The 16155-nt window shown below is 44.6% G+C and overlaps 1 protein-coding gene across 2 annotated transcripts in view; it reads right to left on the bottom strand.

Annotated features, from left to right (window-relative positions):
• LOC138621013 (inactive dipeptidyl peptidase 10-like) overlaps window positions 1–16155 on the bottom strand; it is a 198411-nt gene that overhangs the window by 96616 nt on the left and 85640 nt on the right. The window contains exon 1 of one of the 2 annotated variants that reach the window (XM_069698731.1): window positions 6150–6496. The exons of the other annotated variant lie outside the window; for it this stretch is intronic. Within the exon in view, the coding sequence (XP_069554832.1) occupies window positions 6150–6206 (57 nt within the window). The 5' untranslated portion in view covers window positions 6207–6496. Of the gene's footprint in view, window positions 1–6149; window positions 6497–16155 lie in introns of those variants that run through there. 2 annotated transcript variants of the gene reach the window in all.

Below are 16155 nucleotides of genomic sequence, written 5' to 3'. Positions count from 1 at the left end.
ATGAGGGAACCCAAAAAAAGAAAGAAAATCATTTATGAAGTTCAGTTTGGGGGAGAAACTCGACTGCTGGAATATTTGACACCATTAAAAAGTGATAGTTTGTTTGACGTCAGTGTCTCGTGTCTTCACGAGTTCGCGAGTTGATATGCATGAAATATCCGTCTGCACAAGGACTCTATGGCAGCTCTGAATTACATCATCACTCAGAGAGCTCGTGCAGTCGCGTACATCAAAGAATACACACGAAAGACAGAGTTTGCATCAGAAGGTGCGCGTCTCTCAGGACATTTGTTGTTGTAATTGCTTCTTTTGCTGCTTCTGTTGTGTAGGAGGAAATTCTGCGGTTTCCCTCTGAACCAGAACGGTCTGTATACGTGCAGAGCCGCAATTACAGTCTTTAATGCATCTCAATTAGAGCTCGGAGCTTTACATTTTTAAAGGCATCCACACCGAGCAATACTTTCACAAAACATCTCGAAAGTTGATTAAGGTAGGTGAGCTGTGTGTTTTGCCCGCCCACACACACACACACACACACACACACACACACACACACACACACACACACACACACACACACACACACACACACACACACACACACACACACACACAGTCTCGCGTCCTAATTCCTGCTATCTCAGGTCTGACTGCAGCCTGTCCTCTTGTCTGTGTCACAACTGATGACTCAAACTTTGTAATTGCCTCTTAATCCTTCAGAGGACAGAAGATGTGTCAGCTTCGGTTCATTCAGGACACCGGTCGCCTCGGCATAACGGAGGGAAGCTTATGTCACGAAAGGTAGCGAGTGTTAAGTCATCACACGGAGCAGGAACAATCTGGACCGAAGACATTAATGTGGAAGGGCCGCTGCACCGCGGCAGTACAATCTAAATCACAACAGAACCAGCGTCCTCCGTCCAGGGAATACCAACAACAAACCTCTGAACGGTTAGAAAACCCATTTAGTGATATTTTTTTTTGAAATGCTCCTCGTCAGTATTCAGAGAAAAGAGAAGTGCAGACGGAGGTTGAACATTTATTAGGATGACCTCACGTCATATTCATACAAAGACACATTCAGTTCAGCTGCTACAGTATTTAAAAACAAACCCCCGTCGTACGGCCAGTTTTCAGCCAGAGTGCAGAACGATGCGAGAACACAGCTTGACACCGGAGGAGGGTTTACCTGCCGAAGGGAGTGTCTCACTGCGTCCGCCTTAAATCTCAGTTTAAAAGCTGCCTTCAGATGGAGCTCACGATCACCGCGGTTACGACATCGGGACAGTCGGGAAAACAGCGCCGCTCGGAAACGGCAACACGGACGGCAGCCGGAAGCCACAGAGGCGAACGATTTAGCGAGCTGGCGGGCGGGTAATGTAAATGCAAAGGCAAAATGACAGAGAGAAAAGAACAGGGGGTCGGGAACGTCCACATTTCCTCCCATGTGTGATCAAACGATGAAGATTAACTGTACAATGACAATACATTAGCTTAACGTCCAACAAGAAAAAAGAACTCTTCCTCTACCATTTCTGAAAATGTCAGCAAACACGTCACGACCAAGCGGCAACCAATCGGTTTGTGAACGGCCGTTATGAAGCCGGATCATGAAGTTCGAATTTTGGCCGGTGCCAGCCGGCTAGTTTTGGGCAGGAAGTGACCGTATTTGGAGGAGCTGAGGGAGGAGCTGAGGGAGGAGCTGAGGGAGGAGCGAGCGGTGGATCTGACTCGATCTAATTGGAAACCCGACGATACTGCGTCCGCCCACCGATAGCTGTAACCTGACTGCACCACGGGCCTGTCAATCAAACAGACCCGCCCCCCCCCCAAAAAAAACACATCTTTTTGAAGCTGCAGATGTCGACGTACAGCTGTTTTACTGCAAATGTATATCGGTTCCATTCATCAGTTATCTCTTCTTAATTACCAATAATTGGTATTGGCCCAGAAAAAAAAAAACACATCGGTCGAGTCATTATAAGATAATATCACACTAAATCCAACAAAGGTTGTTTCTGAGTTACAGTAATGAATAGCGACAAAATCTGACCTTCATTACACACTCTTCTGTCTGTGCATGACTCAAACCCATCTCATCTTCAACTCAACACCTCTTTTTCCTCGCTTCCTTTTGTCCTCCCCATGATCTTCTTTCCCCTGATTCTCTTTGAATTAATTGGTCACTTACACCAATAGACCTGTCCTCCCACCTTTACCCTCTCCCTTCCCTCGGTCTTTCCCCTCTTTTAGGTTTATTTCTCATAGCTTCCCTCCTGACCCCTTCTTTGTCTTCCCTCCTTTTCTTTGCGACTCTCTCTGAAGCCGCTGTATGAAACAGCAGCAGCAGCAGCAGCAGCAGCGGTGTCCTGAACATTTTCTCCATTAGTGTGAATTACAGCTTCCCGGGCCAGAGGATCACAGCGTGTGAAAGCACACCTCTTACTCACAATGGGGTACGCATCTTTTTTTTCCTCCCAACACTTGCCTTTGGTCCCGAGTCCTGACAACAACAGCTCCATTAACAAAGCCGAGGAGGACGCTCTGTCAGGCCAGGTGCTAAAGTCCACGCGCCCCCCCCACTGCCTGCAGGGAGCCCGGGGCCGGCCGCGAGGTCACGCCGAGAGGGCGACCTCTCAGTCAGCTTGTATTATTTCTGCGGTTACAAGAGGCGCCGACGCAGCGTGAGACCAGCCAATGTCAAATGAGTCGCTTTGTTCTAAGATTTTTCTTTCAGTGAAACTAAAGAGGGATTGGCCACACTGTGCGGTTTCACTGCCAAGAGCGCTCCACTGCATCCATCCAGAGTTGGCTGACTGCACGTTTTCGCTTTAAGTATATGAAGAAAAGCGAGAGTAGTTAAGCGTGGGCTGAGGTGGCACGAGCCTTATTTATCCACCTGTTTAGACAGATTTCAAGGTTTTCAATTTTTCTAGTCTATATTTGTATATATATTAAACAAAAAAATGCATTTATACAATTCTTTATGACGACTTTATCTCTCCGATGAGTCGTCGGTCTCTCACAGGGCTGGCACGTAAACAGCAGCGAGGACGCCATTCAGACGAACAATTTCCAGTTCACTTAACCTGCCTGTCACTGGACAAACAGACAGAAAAATAACATGAGAAAGCAGAGACAGCATCCGCCGGCTTCAAAACGAAAGCATTCAGGCTTTTAGGCGACAGTGTTAAGCGCCGCATCACTGTGACACAACCGAGTGCGTCCTTTAACCTCAGCAGAATTACTATTCTAACAGTTAACAAAAAGAAAAGGAGCTCTCTCTCTCTCTCTCACTTGGTTGTAAGACCTGTGAGATGTTGTTGTGGCGGGCTGGTTAGCATGAAGCCCATTTTATTTCATGCCAAAATCGCTCTCTGTTCTATTCAAGCGGTAACCAGCAGCGACCTCGCCCGTCGGTTTGTGAACGGCCGTTATGAAGCCTCCAGGTCGGATTTTGGCCTTCCCATCTTGCCAGTTCGGAGCAGTTTGGAGCCAGGAGTGACCATATTTGGACGAGCTGGGGGGGTGGGAGGGGTGTGTGGGGGTGGTGGATCTGACTCGATCTGATGGGAAACCCGGCGATACTACGACCCGCCCGCCGCTAGATGTAACCTGACTGCACAACAGGCCTGTCAATCAACAGACAGGCCCCCCCCCCCAAAAACACAGCTTTTTGAGGTTTATTTTTTTCACATATGCAGCAGGCAAAAAGTTGAAGAAGTTAATAAAAAGGTTCAACTAGAATAAAACAAGAGTGAAAGTGACTTGGTGCTTCATTTTAACGAGTTGTATCTACCGGCATGGGTGATGTGCCCATAGTTTTAACTAATAACCAATAAAATAACACAGATTAGCTGGATTACTCCGTAAATATATCAAACATTTTTAACATTTTATTAGACATTTTCAAGGCTAACCTAAATTCTATCATACTTCTAGAAAGCTACTATTTATATGGCATATTTTTCAAATAGCCCAGTACATCCAGAACAAGAGGAATGACATAAATGCACAGAAAAGGTCTTCGGTTTGAGATTTTAAGGAATAATTATCCCTGGGCCTTTTAAACTTTTAACATTGCTTTAAGGCATAGGTATGAAATAATTGTGCGCCCTGAAACCTTATGACTAATGTTAGGTGATGCCGTACTCCTCGACAAAAAAAATACTACAGCACGTATCTCAAGAAAGAAAGAAAAACAGCTGCAGAGTTATGGATTTATGCCTTTCAGTTCCCAGCAACGTCATTTGCTTGCGTTTCATACCACACTGTCAAAAACCGCATCCAAAAAAACAAAGCTTCCAATGCAACAACAATGGACCCAAACTGGAGCAAAAAGGAAACACACTAAGAAAAGAAAATTACTGCTCCTCCACTATGCATTTACTTAAACAGCTGAGAGCTCGTTTTTATCCTTCACCTATTATTTAAAGAGCCCTTCATGTTTCCTCCTTTTGTAATTCCCCTCAGCATCGTCATGCAACTTTGATGCAGAGTAACCCTGTTAAGAGCCCGCCGAAGAGCCGTGCGTACACGCCGAGGGTTGACAGAGCCTGGGACAGGAAGAGCTTTGGCTCTGCAAAGGCCCTTCTCTGCACACACACACACACACACACACACACACACACACACACACACACACACACACACACACACACACACACGCACACAGACACAACCCTTGCAAACGTGACGCCGGCCTGCTGCACAAATCTGACGCAATGACTCCCAAAAACTCAGAGGCCTTTAAGACTGTGGTTTCACAACTACTTTAATCATGTGACTTTTTCCATCTTTAAATTGTTATATTTTCATGATTTTTTTTTTCCAATATTGTGCAACAGTTTTGAAGTCACTATTAAATGATTGAATACATTTAAACAAACCACCAAAAAAAAAAGCAGCTGAATTAAAGGTACCAAAACATTTGAGATGTCTGCAACAAAGACAGGATCCTTTAACAGCTGTGAACATACACAGTAGAGTATCACCACTAATGAAATCACTGCTCACACATAAAATCAACAACATGACTTTGAAACGGCCTGAGGATCCACTGAGCTTTAAATAGAGGGAGGCGTATTGAACGCTGTGAACTATCACATTTCAACCACATCTCTGGAGGCCTTCTAATATTCCAGGCACAAAAACTCAATTATGGAGGCTCAGGTTTTGATTTCTTAGAATAATCGGGCTACAGGCGGAATTCAATTAGGAGCACCTAGAATATCTCCAGCTGTCTCAGAGGGAGGCCCCTCAGAGAAATGGAGGAAATCTGCATCCTTCCTGGAGTTATAGTTCTTGGTTTAAAAAGAGAAAACTACACTGGCTGAGTTAGAGGTTACATGGGCCTGGAGGAAGGACTGAGAACATTTATAGAAGGGGAAATTAATAATTGATGGCGATGTGGAGGCTCGACGGTTTTGGCACAAACACATGTGCATGCTTGTCAAGTTCCACACAGCAGACCTGGCAAAGACCCCATTCAAAAAAAAACAAAAAACAAAACAAGGCATTGCAGTGCGCAACGCCACCTGTGTAAAGGTGTCCAAACCGAGAAGGTTTAACCCCTCCGGTCTGAGATTGTTTCAAGGTCCCGGGAGTACCGGCCCGAGCACACAGAGCGCCAGCGTGCAGGGGGAAACGAGAGTACTGTGGCTTCTTCCACCCTTTCCAAAGTGATTCTCCAGGACTTGTTCTCGTTCAAGGTGTCGGGTGGGTAGGGGGGGGGGGGGGGGGCAGCTGACAGGAGGCAGCGGCTGAATTGTAATTCTGCCTGCGCAACCCCCCACCCCCCTTCTCTCCCCCTCCACTGACAGTGCATGTGTTTCACGGCTCTCAAGATTTCCGTGACCCCCAGTTCTGACAGCTGACAATGAACTCCACGCACAGCTGGCGACGGCACGATTGTTTCCATACCGGATTGTGCAGCCCCAACTTGACTGAGTCCCAGCCTCATCATCATCATCATCATCATCATCTGTGGACAAAACTGATGCTGATGGGAGAAGCTAAAAGGCAGCACAGCCGAGCAAAATGTGCACGTTTCACTTCATGGATGTGGCTCCTGAAGCACATCAAATAAATCTACGTCTGAGTTGCATATAAAGAGTGAAAAGAAAAGAAAAAAAAAGCCAGTTGCCCACCTCTTCCTGCTGCGGTTGATTCGCTCTCTGATTCGGCTGCTCCTTCGTGGCTGTCATTGTAAACTCCTCGTTTGAGTAAAAAACTTGGTTGAATCCGAAAGAAAAACCGGACAGATTTCCGTTTCCCTGCGCAGAATAAGTCAAAGAGGAGTAAGAGGGTGCAGGTTGTTGTGGCGGCGGCGGCGGCGGGCAAAGCGCCGACGTCTTGTCAACTGCGGAATCTTAAACAGGAGTGGTGAAGCGAGAGGGACGGGATCGGTCACGATTGAATATATCTACGAAGGTCTTGGTGAGCGTCTGACGAGAAGCCAACGCAAGCCCAGTGCGTTCACATCACCCCCTCTCCGGTTAAAAAAAAAAAAAAGGGAGGAGAGAGTTTTCGGACACGCTCGTTTATCGAACCGAGGAAGCCGAAGTGTTCTCACATTTTTACCAACCCCGCCACTTCTCCTGGTGCCTTTGGGTGAGGAAGTCTACTCTCAGTGATGCTGGCGTTTTGGAGGATATAGCCTCACACAGACACTGGGGGGGGGGGAGATGATGGAGGAGGAGGAGGGTGTTCAAGTGGTCTTGTGATGCTTTCCTAGGAGGGTGGGGTGGATGTATATGCTGGGGAAAAAAAAAAAAAAAAACCTTCTTGATAAGCGTGTAAGAGCATGAAATGTTGTCCCAGCAGGTTGTTTGACAGTCCTCGTGTGCACTGAAATTCTGCATCACAGCTGAGCAGGAGGAGCTGTCCGCGGTGCTCCCAGTCCGCGGTGCTCAGAGTCCACAGTCCGCGGTGCTCAGAGTCCACAGTCCGCGGTGCTCAGAGTCCACAGTCCGCGGTGCTCCCAGTCCGCTGCACATTTATCTTCATTTACTGGCGTTGGGGGCGCGCACACACACCACCTCTGCTTCTTTTTTTTGGTGGCGCGCTAAAAAAAACCGGCCTCTTTCTGGCAGCAAAAAAAAAATTTTTTTAAATGTGTTGCTTTTGTTATACAGGAGCTTTTTTTTTTACTTGGCCTCAAGCGAGAAGCTTAAATGGTCAATAAAAAATAAAAAAGGGGAGATTCAGCGCGGCTCACCACAGCTCGCTGCCGGTTGTTAAATACGCGCAGGGCGAGGATGAGGTGTTTAGAGTAGGCCTACTTAGAGGAAGAAAATGACACCTGTGAACCCGCCACTGTACCAAACTTACCACCTGGCCTAAGAGAGAGTGGTCTTTTCCTGTGGTTAGAGAGTCCGCTTTATGGAGGCACAGGAGGAGAGCCTGTGATATTAAGGCTCATATCTTTAATGCCTGAGCCATACCAGGATCGTTAGTTTCTATCTAGGTTTGACTTCTGGTGAATTACTGAGCTTGTTAAGGATTTGTGGGTGTAATAACTCCGTTTACCCTCTAGCAAAGGCCGACACGTGACAACAAGCTGTTGGACAGCAGGCCCCGTTTACTCACCATACTATTTAGAGGTAGAAGCCAAAAATCAATTGAAAAGTCTGGTTTGTTTTTAACTCAACCCAGCATCACGGGAATGTGTCAAATAGACACGCCGTCCCTTACCACAAAACGTGAGACAGCCACGCTTTGGGCTGTTTAGGCGTGAAACTTAAACGTTTTTGTAAGCGTGAAACTTACATGCATGTAAGGATCATGTGATCAAGTACAAAGGACATTTTAGGAAGTATTAGGAGACAGGAGAGGGGGTTTGGTGGTCACATGCAAGGTTCGAATCAAGTGACAACATTGTTCTTGAGTTGTTTTTTGTTTCCTAACCCCAACCATGTTTTTTGTCAGCAACCCTAACCGTGTCTTTTTGCTCAAAGTTAAAAATTTTCCTGTCAATCAAATGTCTGTATGCATGCAGTACGCTTCATTTTCGTTCACTGCAGGAAAACGTGTAACTTTCACGCAGAGAGGCCAAAGCGTTGCTATCTCATGTTTTAATGTTACTATGCTTACTCAACAGTTGTATTGTTCCACCGACTGCAGCCATTCTGCGCCTATGAGGCCTAACTCTAAAAGCAAGGACAGACAGCTGAGGAAGACTGTGAAGCACAGAAAAAGGTTTGGGTGAGCCAGATTACCTTCACGGAGGGCTTTGAAGGTAAGCTCTAGAATCTTGTAGGGAGCCGGTGTAGCTGGGTGAGGAGGGAGGTGATATGGCTGATGGACTCGGTGCAGGTGATGACCCTCGCAGTAGAGTTTTGAATATTTTGGAGCGGATGGATGAGTTTATTGGGAATACAAGTGAGGATGGTGTTGCAGGAATGGTTCCAGGATGTGACCCGGGCGTGAATACGGACTTGAGCGCTGTGCTGAGAGAGAGAAAGGGTGAAGTCTGTAAAAATAGGTGGATTGTGTAGGTGGTTTGAGCGCAAATGTGGACGGGACAGTCAACTGTGGAGAAACAGTGGTTTTTGAACCAATTAGGACAACCTCCTTTTTATTTCCATTGTGTTGTCAGACATCCAGATGTTGATGGTCTAAAGACAGCTGGTGACAGCAAAGGGGGAAAGGAGGTGTTTGTACTTGAAGAGATGTACAGTTGGATGTCATCAGCATAAAAGTAAGAGTGGTCCCAACTATAGACGTATGTGGACGTAGCTTCTGAAAAATGATGCCGATGCTGAAGTGCATTGAGCTGCAATACCACCGAGTGCCACTAGAGGTTGGCTCCAAAAAGCCTCAGGCTCCATAGACTCCCATTCAATTTCTCATGAAATTCAAAGTCAATAATTTTTTTCTGAGTTATTTCAGTTTTGTTAGTTAAAGTTACTCGTTATTAGTTTTCTGGCGGTCCATCTGAAAATAATCCTGTCATGAATTATAAAATAACCCTCAAAAAGTTGTGTTTTCGGGGGCACGTCTGTTTGATTGACAGGCCTGTGGTGCAGTCAGGTTACGGCTATCGGTGGGCAGGACGTAGTATCGTCCAGCTTCCAGCTTAAACAACGATGAAAAGACAATGTAGCCTCATGTTCTGATCATATCCCTACTGCCCTTATTAGAAACTTACAATCCTCCGTGGAGAAGCAGCCACATTCTGATTAAGTAGTCTTGTCAGACGTGCAGCAAATTACCATTTAAAATCAGCTCCACATTATTGATTACAACCAAAACATAGCATATTCCACAAACTCTCAGGAAAATAATAAAATAAAATGAATAAAACTGAGCATTTTTTCACCTTCAATTTCCATAGATAGTACTGGATATTCTCGACTGGAAAGATAAGATTTCCCCAAAACATATTCACTCATTTGGTGTCTAGCATCTCCTACATCTTAGGTTGAAGTGTGATGACTGTAAAGGATCTCATAAAATCATTCAGCGACTCCTCGTGTCCCATATGGAAGAATTTGTTCTCAGATTTCTGTCATTTGTCAGCCATCTGCAGAGCTGCAGAGATGAGATTACATACGACAGGAGCGGAGTAGAACGTAGCAGTGTTGACAAACTATTGTGCTTGTATTATCATAAAGGCACATATCGATCAATGAGCTCCCTTATGTGGACAGGAGTAATAAATCCACTTTGAGAAGAAAGTTGGTCCAAGTCAGCCTACAGGACGACTCAGTGCTGTATTGTTATAAGAAGCAGACCTGATTATTAACACAGATTCAATGCTATATGTATTCTCAGATCTCCCCTTCAGTGTATATGTGTACATGCTGTAAATATCTAGTGGCATTTTCATTTAGATTTCTTTGCAGCTTCTGATGTCAATGCATGTCATTTGGGTCTGGATTCACCTGTTATTTGGCCTCTTTTTACTATTACTATTACTAAAATTACACTGTGCTACTTGGCCCTAGAGTACAGTCTGAGGTGGACCACATGAGCAACTTGAATATACTTTAATATTTAATAAAGATTAAGCAATCAAAGGGTCTTTGGTAATTCAGACATGCTAGTCTTTCAAGCTTTTCAGACGAACAAATTGAGTAGGCAAATATTACACTTGAAAGTCTCGAAAGTTTTGAAACAGTGGGTAATTGATTTCAAAACGAGGAAGACAAAAGATAGCTTCTAATTAGAAACTGGCAGCTAAAAATCACCACAGCTGGATTAACCTGTTGCAGGGCCCATGGGGGAAAATTTGCTGTGGGACCCCGCAGACTGCTCTGACTATAAACCCTGCTGCCAGTTAGTTCCAATTTACTCCTGTCACCAGACTTTCTATGCTAAACAATACCTAAGATGTTGTAGTTTGTGGGATTCTGATTAAACACAACTATTTGGGAATATCGTCTAAATAAGGACAATATCAAACAAAAAAGCTGAAGTCCTAAAAGTGAATTTAGACTCGGACCCCTTCCACGAGACAGAGCCATAATAAGATAATAATGTTGTGCCCAACTTAGTTTACACAGTCCTTTAGTGGCACGAATATTTTAACACATCTATAACTCGTCAAATTCCCAAAGCCATTGAAAATGGATGAACCTGGGGCTTGTGGGACCCATCAGTCTGGGGCTGTATCTACCCAGCAAATTAAGGGTCAACTCAATTGAAAACAATTGCTATGTTTGGGTTGTCACTCTGCTATCTCACTGTCCTGCTACATAGAAGACTCACTTGGGGATACGGACAGACAGCTGTTGACGTTATGAGTGTTTGAGACAGGTCCAGTCGGTAACACAAGTTTATTTTCCTTGTCAGGACTAAAGGTGGGAAGATATGGGCGGCTGTGAAAGGTCGGGTGAAGGTAGCCATAAAGGTATTGGGTAAAAAAAAAATTAAAAAAAAAAAAAACGGGGTGGCTGATGTTACTTTGAACTCTAATACCTGAAGAACAGTGTTGTGCTCCAAATGGCGTACTTCCATACTAACACTCACTATTTTGAGTGCATAAGTGCGTTCACACTGGCAGACCTATGCAGTGCACTACGAGTATCAGGATGATGCACTCAAAACAGTCCAAAAAAGAAGTGTGAAACGCCGGACACTTTGCGCCCTAAACGGTCGCCGTCTTGGCTGCGTAGAGGAAGGGGCGGGGCCACCGACGTAAATAATGTTCAAATCAAGACGTCGAAGTAAGTTGCAGCTGTTCCTGAACACCGCACAAAATTGTTTCTTTTCCACTACTGCTGCTGGACAGAAGAATCCGTGAGTTTGTTGAGTGTGTTAAACAGAGGGGACGAAAACAGGTTGATTTTTGGGTAAAGCTGTAGACATTGTGGCGGGTGATGTGGTCACAGGCTGAGGCTATTTCCGGTCAGTGCAGAACGGCAGTGCGCGATTCGAAACAACACTACTCTGTCAAAATTCCAGGACTACACAAGTAAGAGTCCTGACATGTAAGACATGTTAGTGTAGTAAGGGAAGTATGTCATTTGGTATCCAGCACAGGCGTCTACAACCGGTAGCTTGCGAGCTCCCCAGTCGCCCAAAGCAGCTCTCAAGGAAAAAAACGTTGGGTACCGCTGCTGTAGACCCACAAGCTAATGTCGTTATTTACTGATATGCTAATTCTTGGCTACGGAAGATGAGCTACTTAAGTAGGTTGGACGATAACTGAGCATACTGCCCTCCAAACTCTGCACTACCGTCACTGGAACACCAGCATGTGGAGGAAGCCAAAGCTCGACGGGCCTAACACACCAAGTTGAGGTTGATAAGCTCTAATCAGCCAATCAGTGTTGAGGGAAAGGTTTAGCAGTACTCATTTTCCTCCCATCTTGTCGGGCCAGAGAATTAGCCAGCTCTGTTTTGTCCCCCAGCATTCTGGAGGAGTCTCTTGCTAAGTATCCGAGCCTCACTATTTCGAAACACGGAGCAAAGCATTTGCTTTTTGAGAAAGCGGGCGATAGATTCACTCCAATCTCCGGCACGCAGTGACAACACGGAGCAAATCCCCTGTCAAATATCTCAAGGAATTGGGAGAAATGCCAGCAGAAGACCTTCACACCGGCACCGAGGGCAGACTAAGCATATCTCTCACCCAAAACACTGACACTCAAATATTGACATCCCCTGTTTGACCCGCGTTACCTTCAGAATGTCAAGGACGTGAAATTAATGTAAAGCAAACACATTGTGAGAAAAGTGTCCAAACACAACCAAGTGGTCATCCTTGAAGGTCAGCGAAGGTTTTCTACTCCAACAAAGAGTGTGGGATGAAAAAAATATATATCTGTTTCGCTCCTTGTGGGTGTGTTGAGTGCATTAGTGGAGCTTGTATTAGCATAAATTCCTCTTAACCTTTGCTTGTCTGCACCACTTTCAGAGGGAGACTAATGGAGTTTGTTATTTGGAAGAGGGAGAGCTTACACATATTGGATCTGCTGGGATGATGAATATATGTGATAACCTTTAGAGGATTGTTTCGTCTAAAGGTGACCGTTGGGTCTACGTTGGTTAGCCTCCGTCAGCTTCTTCAAAGCTGCCGCTTCTTATCTTCGTTCGTTACGCAGGGGGATATTTTTGAGCTTCCAGTGTTTAAAGTCGACGGTGTGAAGCCCGATTCAGCTCATGATGTGACTGCAGCATTTCACCGGCTTCTTAACAGTAATGTAGGTTAAGAATTTAAGAAGTACTCAAGGGGAATTTTAAAGACGGTGCAATTGCATATAAAATCAGTGGAAAGATGCAAGCAGGTGCAAAGTCGCCCAGGAAGTGTAATTATGTGATGTTAGGTCCTTACAGTAAAAAAAAAAAATTGATCTCCTGTGTTATCCACATGGAACACGTGATTGAAAACGTTGCAAGATATGGTAACATGGGGAAAATATGTGGAAAGGTTTTTTACATATGAATCTACATATTACACCATGGAAATGTTCCAAAATTCGGGATGGCGCACAAATTTACAATGTTGGAATAGCCGTTTATGATCTACAAAATTGATTAGTATATGCGACTGTCGTTCGTCCTTATTCCCCCCCCCCCCCATTCTTACCGGCACCTGGTTGTAATGCGTTACTCCAATCAGAAGGTGGCGGTAATTCGCCTACAAGCTGCCCTCCAGCCAGCATTAAATAACGGGGAGAAGAAGAACACGCTGCTTTCAGGGGTCTGGAGTGATTAAAAAAAATCGTATAGTTCCGAGCAAATTTTGAAGAGTAGTTTTGCTTGAAATGCCCATCTATATCCAAAACCCTGTTTCTTAAGGGTAAAATCCATGTGGTCATCAAATCACATGAGCTTTTGTGAAATTCATGTGTTTTTTTCTGTACAGTTGTAGAAACAAGAGAAAGAAAAAAACATTTTGAAACTGGAGAGAACTAATAAAATAAAACGGGAGTTCCTGCTGAGTTGCTAGCTTGCTCAGGCCAAATGTCTGCACAGCTGGCTTTTAAATATATCATCATTTTGAAATAATAATATTAAACCATTTCCCTTTAATATCAACACTTCAACCTCTTGTTAACCTGCTACCCTGTCATTTTTAGATAGAATAGAATGCCTTTTTTGTCATTGCACATTTGATGTATGAGATTTGGCCTGCAGCTTCTGAAATAGTTCACACACGTTCACACACGCGCACGCACACGCACACGCACACACACACACACACACACACACACACACACACACACACACACACACACACACACACACACACACACACACACACAAATAACAATGTTGAAAAGACCAACTATTTTAGAAGAGGTTGTATATCAGTATCAACTAATGCACACTGTACCAAATGTGATTGCACTTTATAAATAGGTACCCTGTCATTTAGAAACCCTACTATGTAATTAATTTTTGCATCCTGCACAAAGTTTTTACTCTCTTACGCCCTAATATTTGGTCTTTTTCTCTTACTTACATATACAGTATACTAGATATGCCATAAATATGCATTCGATTATGAGAGCAACTTGCCGGCTGTGATCTAAAGCGTTACCCGAACTTTCATCATTTCGTACTTCAAAATACACAAATAAATAGGAAGAGAGCAGAAGATAAGAAACTTCCCGGAACAAAATGTCAGTTTTCTATTGAAGACATGAAAGTGAGCGGAAACAATCTGCATCTCGCTGCAGACGACCTGCTGCACACCCACAGCTGGATTCACGTCTGATTCGTGAAGCCGTGTTACAGTTGCGCTGATTGCATTCGGATTGCTGCGGGATCCGACCGTTATTTCTCCGCACTTCACATCAAGCGCTCGCTCAGTTCGAGATGTGCTCATTCTGCAGCTTGTTTCTGCTGAGGTTCTCTGAATGAACACCACTCATGGTGCCTTCGCTTCAAACACCACGATGCGCGGCACTGGGAGAATAAAGGCGGTGACATTAAAGTTAAGCAGGCTGGGACTGAATTGCTGGCACAAAGATCAAAGGCGGAGCTTTTAAAAGATATAAGTTTGGAGTTTTGCTTTGATGCATTGAGGGTTTTTTTCTCCAGATAAATTGTAAAGAAAAATGAGACAAGGTCGTTTTTGGGGCTTATTTGTTGGTAGGTCCTCATAATACTCCAATAATGAAGAACCTTTGGATGTGCTGTGTTTCTACATGGATGCATGATACAATACAATTGGTAAGGAGTGAGTTATGAGATAGCAACGGTGTGCAGTGAGGGGGAAATACTTTACCTATCAGAGTTGTGGAGTGAAGGTGGAGAGATGGAGAGCGGCAGAGGAGGGAGGTGGGTGAGAGGTGGAGGAGACAGAGTGAAAGGGAAAGAGAGCCCTGGGGAGGTGTTTTGCTGAGGTGTCTGCTGTTGATAAAGTATTTATGACCCAGGGGCAATTTATTGCAGACACTCAAGAACTCCACGCCATCTAGCTGCTGATGAAAGTTTAATGACCAAACTCCATTGTGTGCCGCTGTGGCTTTGCCGGAGCAGCGCCACATTCAGCACATCGCATTCTTACAGCAACCGCCAGCTCGTCTGGCTGCAAGCAAAATTATCACCCTGAATCGCAAATAAATAGCAAAGTCAAACTCTTCGCAGCTCGGTACTCTGTGTACTCTTCTTTTATTTCAGTCATAAAACAGCCATTTTTCTTGTATAGCGAAGTCACAAAGTCACTCAAACATGATAGTCACAGAGTGATTTGGCCCTTTTCTGTTGTCTCCTGTTGTGTTGATTGATGGGTTTCAGTTCTGACTTCAAAGGCAGAGGGAAGCCATCACTGCCAATAAAATTGGACTACGTCGATAGAGGCTTCGGAGCTATACCGCACACATATTTATTTATTTCATCATTCCCAAAAGAAAACCCTTTACACTGGCAACGATAACAAAAGGAAATCGAGATTGGTCTTTCCTCCGATAAAAACAAAGATTGTGTGGTTGTTTAAAATATGCAACAAGTGTGTAGGTTGGGTTCAACTTAAAAACAACCAGGAAGGGATTGTGCAGCCAGCATGACAACAACCACAAACATAAAGCCAGAGTCATGCGGAAGAAGTAGAAAGCAGGCCTGCAGTAGAGGCCTAATCTTAACATCAAGGAGTCAGTGTGGGATGACATGAAGAGGCAGAAGACACCAAAGTAGCCAAAATACACAGAAGAACTGAGGAAAGTTCTCCCAGATACTCGGTACTCATCTTACTCATCTTTGACGTATAATGTTTGGATTAATTCTGGCATCTTTTTTACAGGAGAGCACTGACTATACATTAGTTTGTGAGCGGCCGTTGTGAAGCCTCGATTTCAGATATCGAACGTTGCTGTCTTGCTAGTTCGGAGCGACCATAAGTGACCATATTTAGACGAGCTGGAGATGCAACTCAATCTGATTGGAAACCCAATGATACAACGTCCCACCCACCATAACCTGACTGCACCACAGACCTGTCAATCAAACGGACATGCCCAAATGGACCGCCAGAAAACTAATAGGAAGGAGTGACTTTAGCTAACAACGGCGTAATAAATTCTAGAAAAAATGTACTGACTTCGAATTTCATGAGAGAAATCGGAAGCTTTTTGAAGCCAACCCCTAGTGTCACTTGGTGGTATTGCAGCTCAAGGGACCTCCGCATCGCTCACATCTTACACACCCCCGATAAGGTAAGGCAGCCTGTAAGTAGTCTGCAAGGCAAAGCACAGGGTACTA

The sequence above is a fragment of the Brachyistius frenatus genome, unplaced genomic scaffold, assembly GCF_029030835.1.
Source record: "Brachyistius frenatus isolate BFR_SWC_R1_liver_20210118 unplaced genomic scaffold, ASM2903083v1 Contig_28, whole genome shotgun sequence".
Taxonomy (NCBI): domain Eukaryota; kingdom Metazoa; phylum Chordata; class Actinopteri; family Embiotocidae; genus Brachyistius; species Brachyistius frenatus.
Note: the sequence above shows the minus strand (reverse complement) of the source record. Positions and strands in the feature narration are given on the sequence as shown.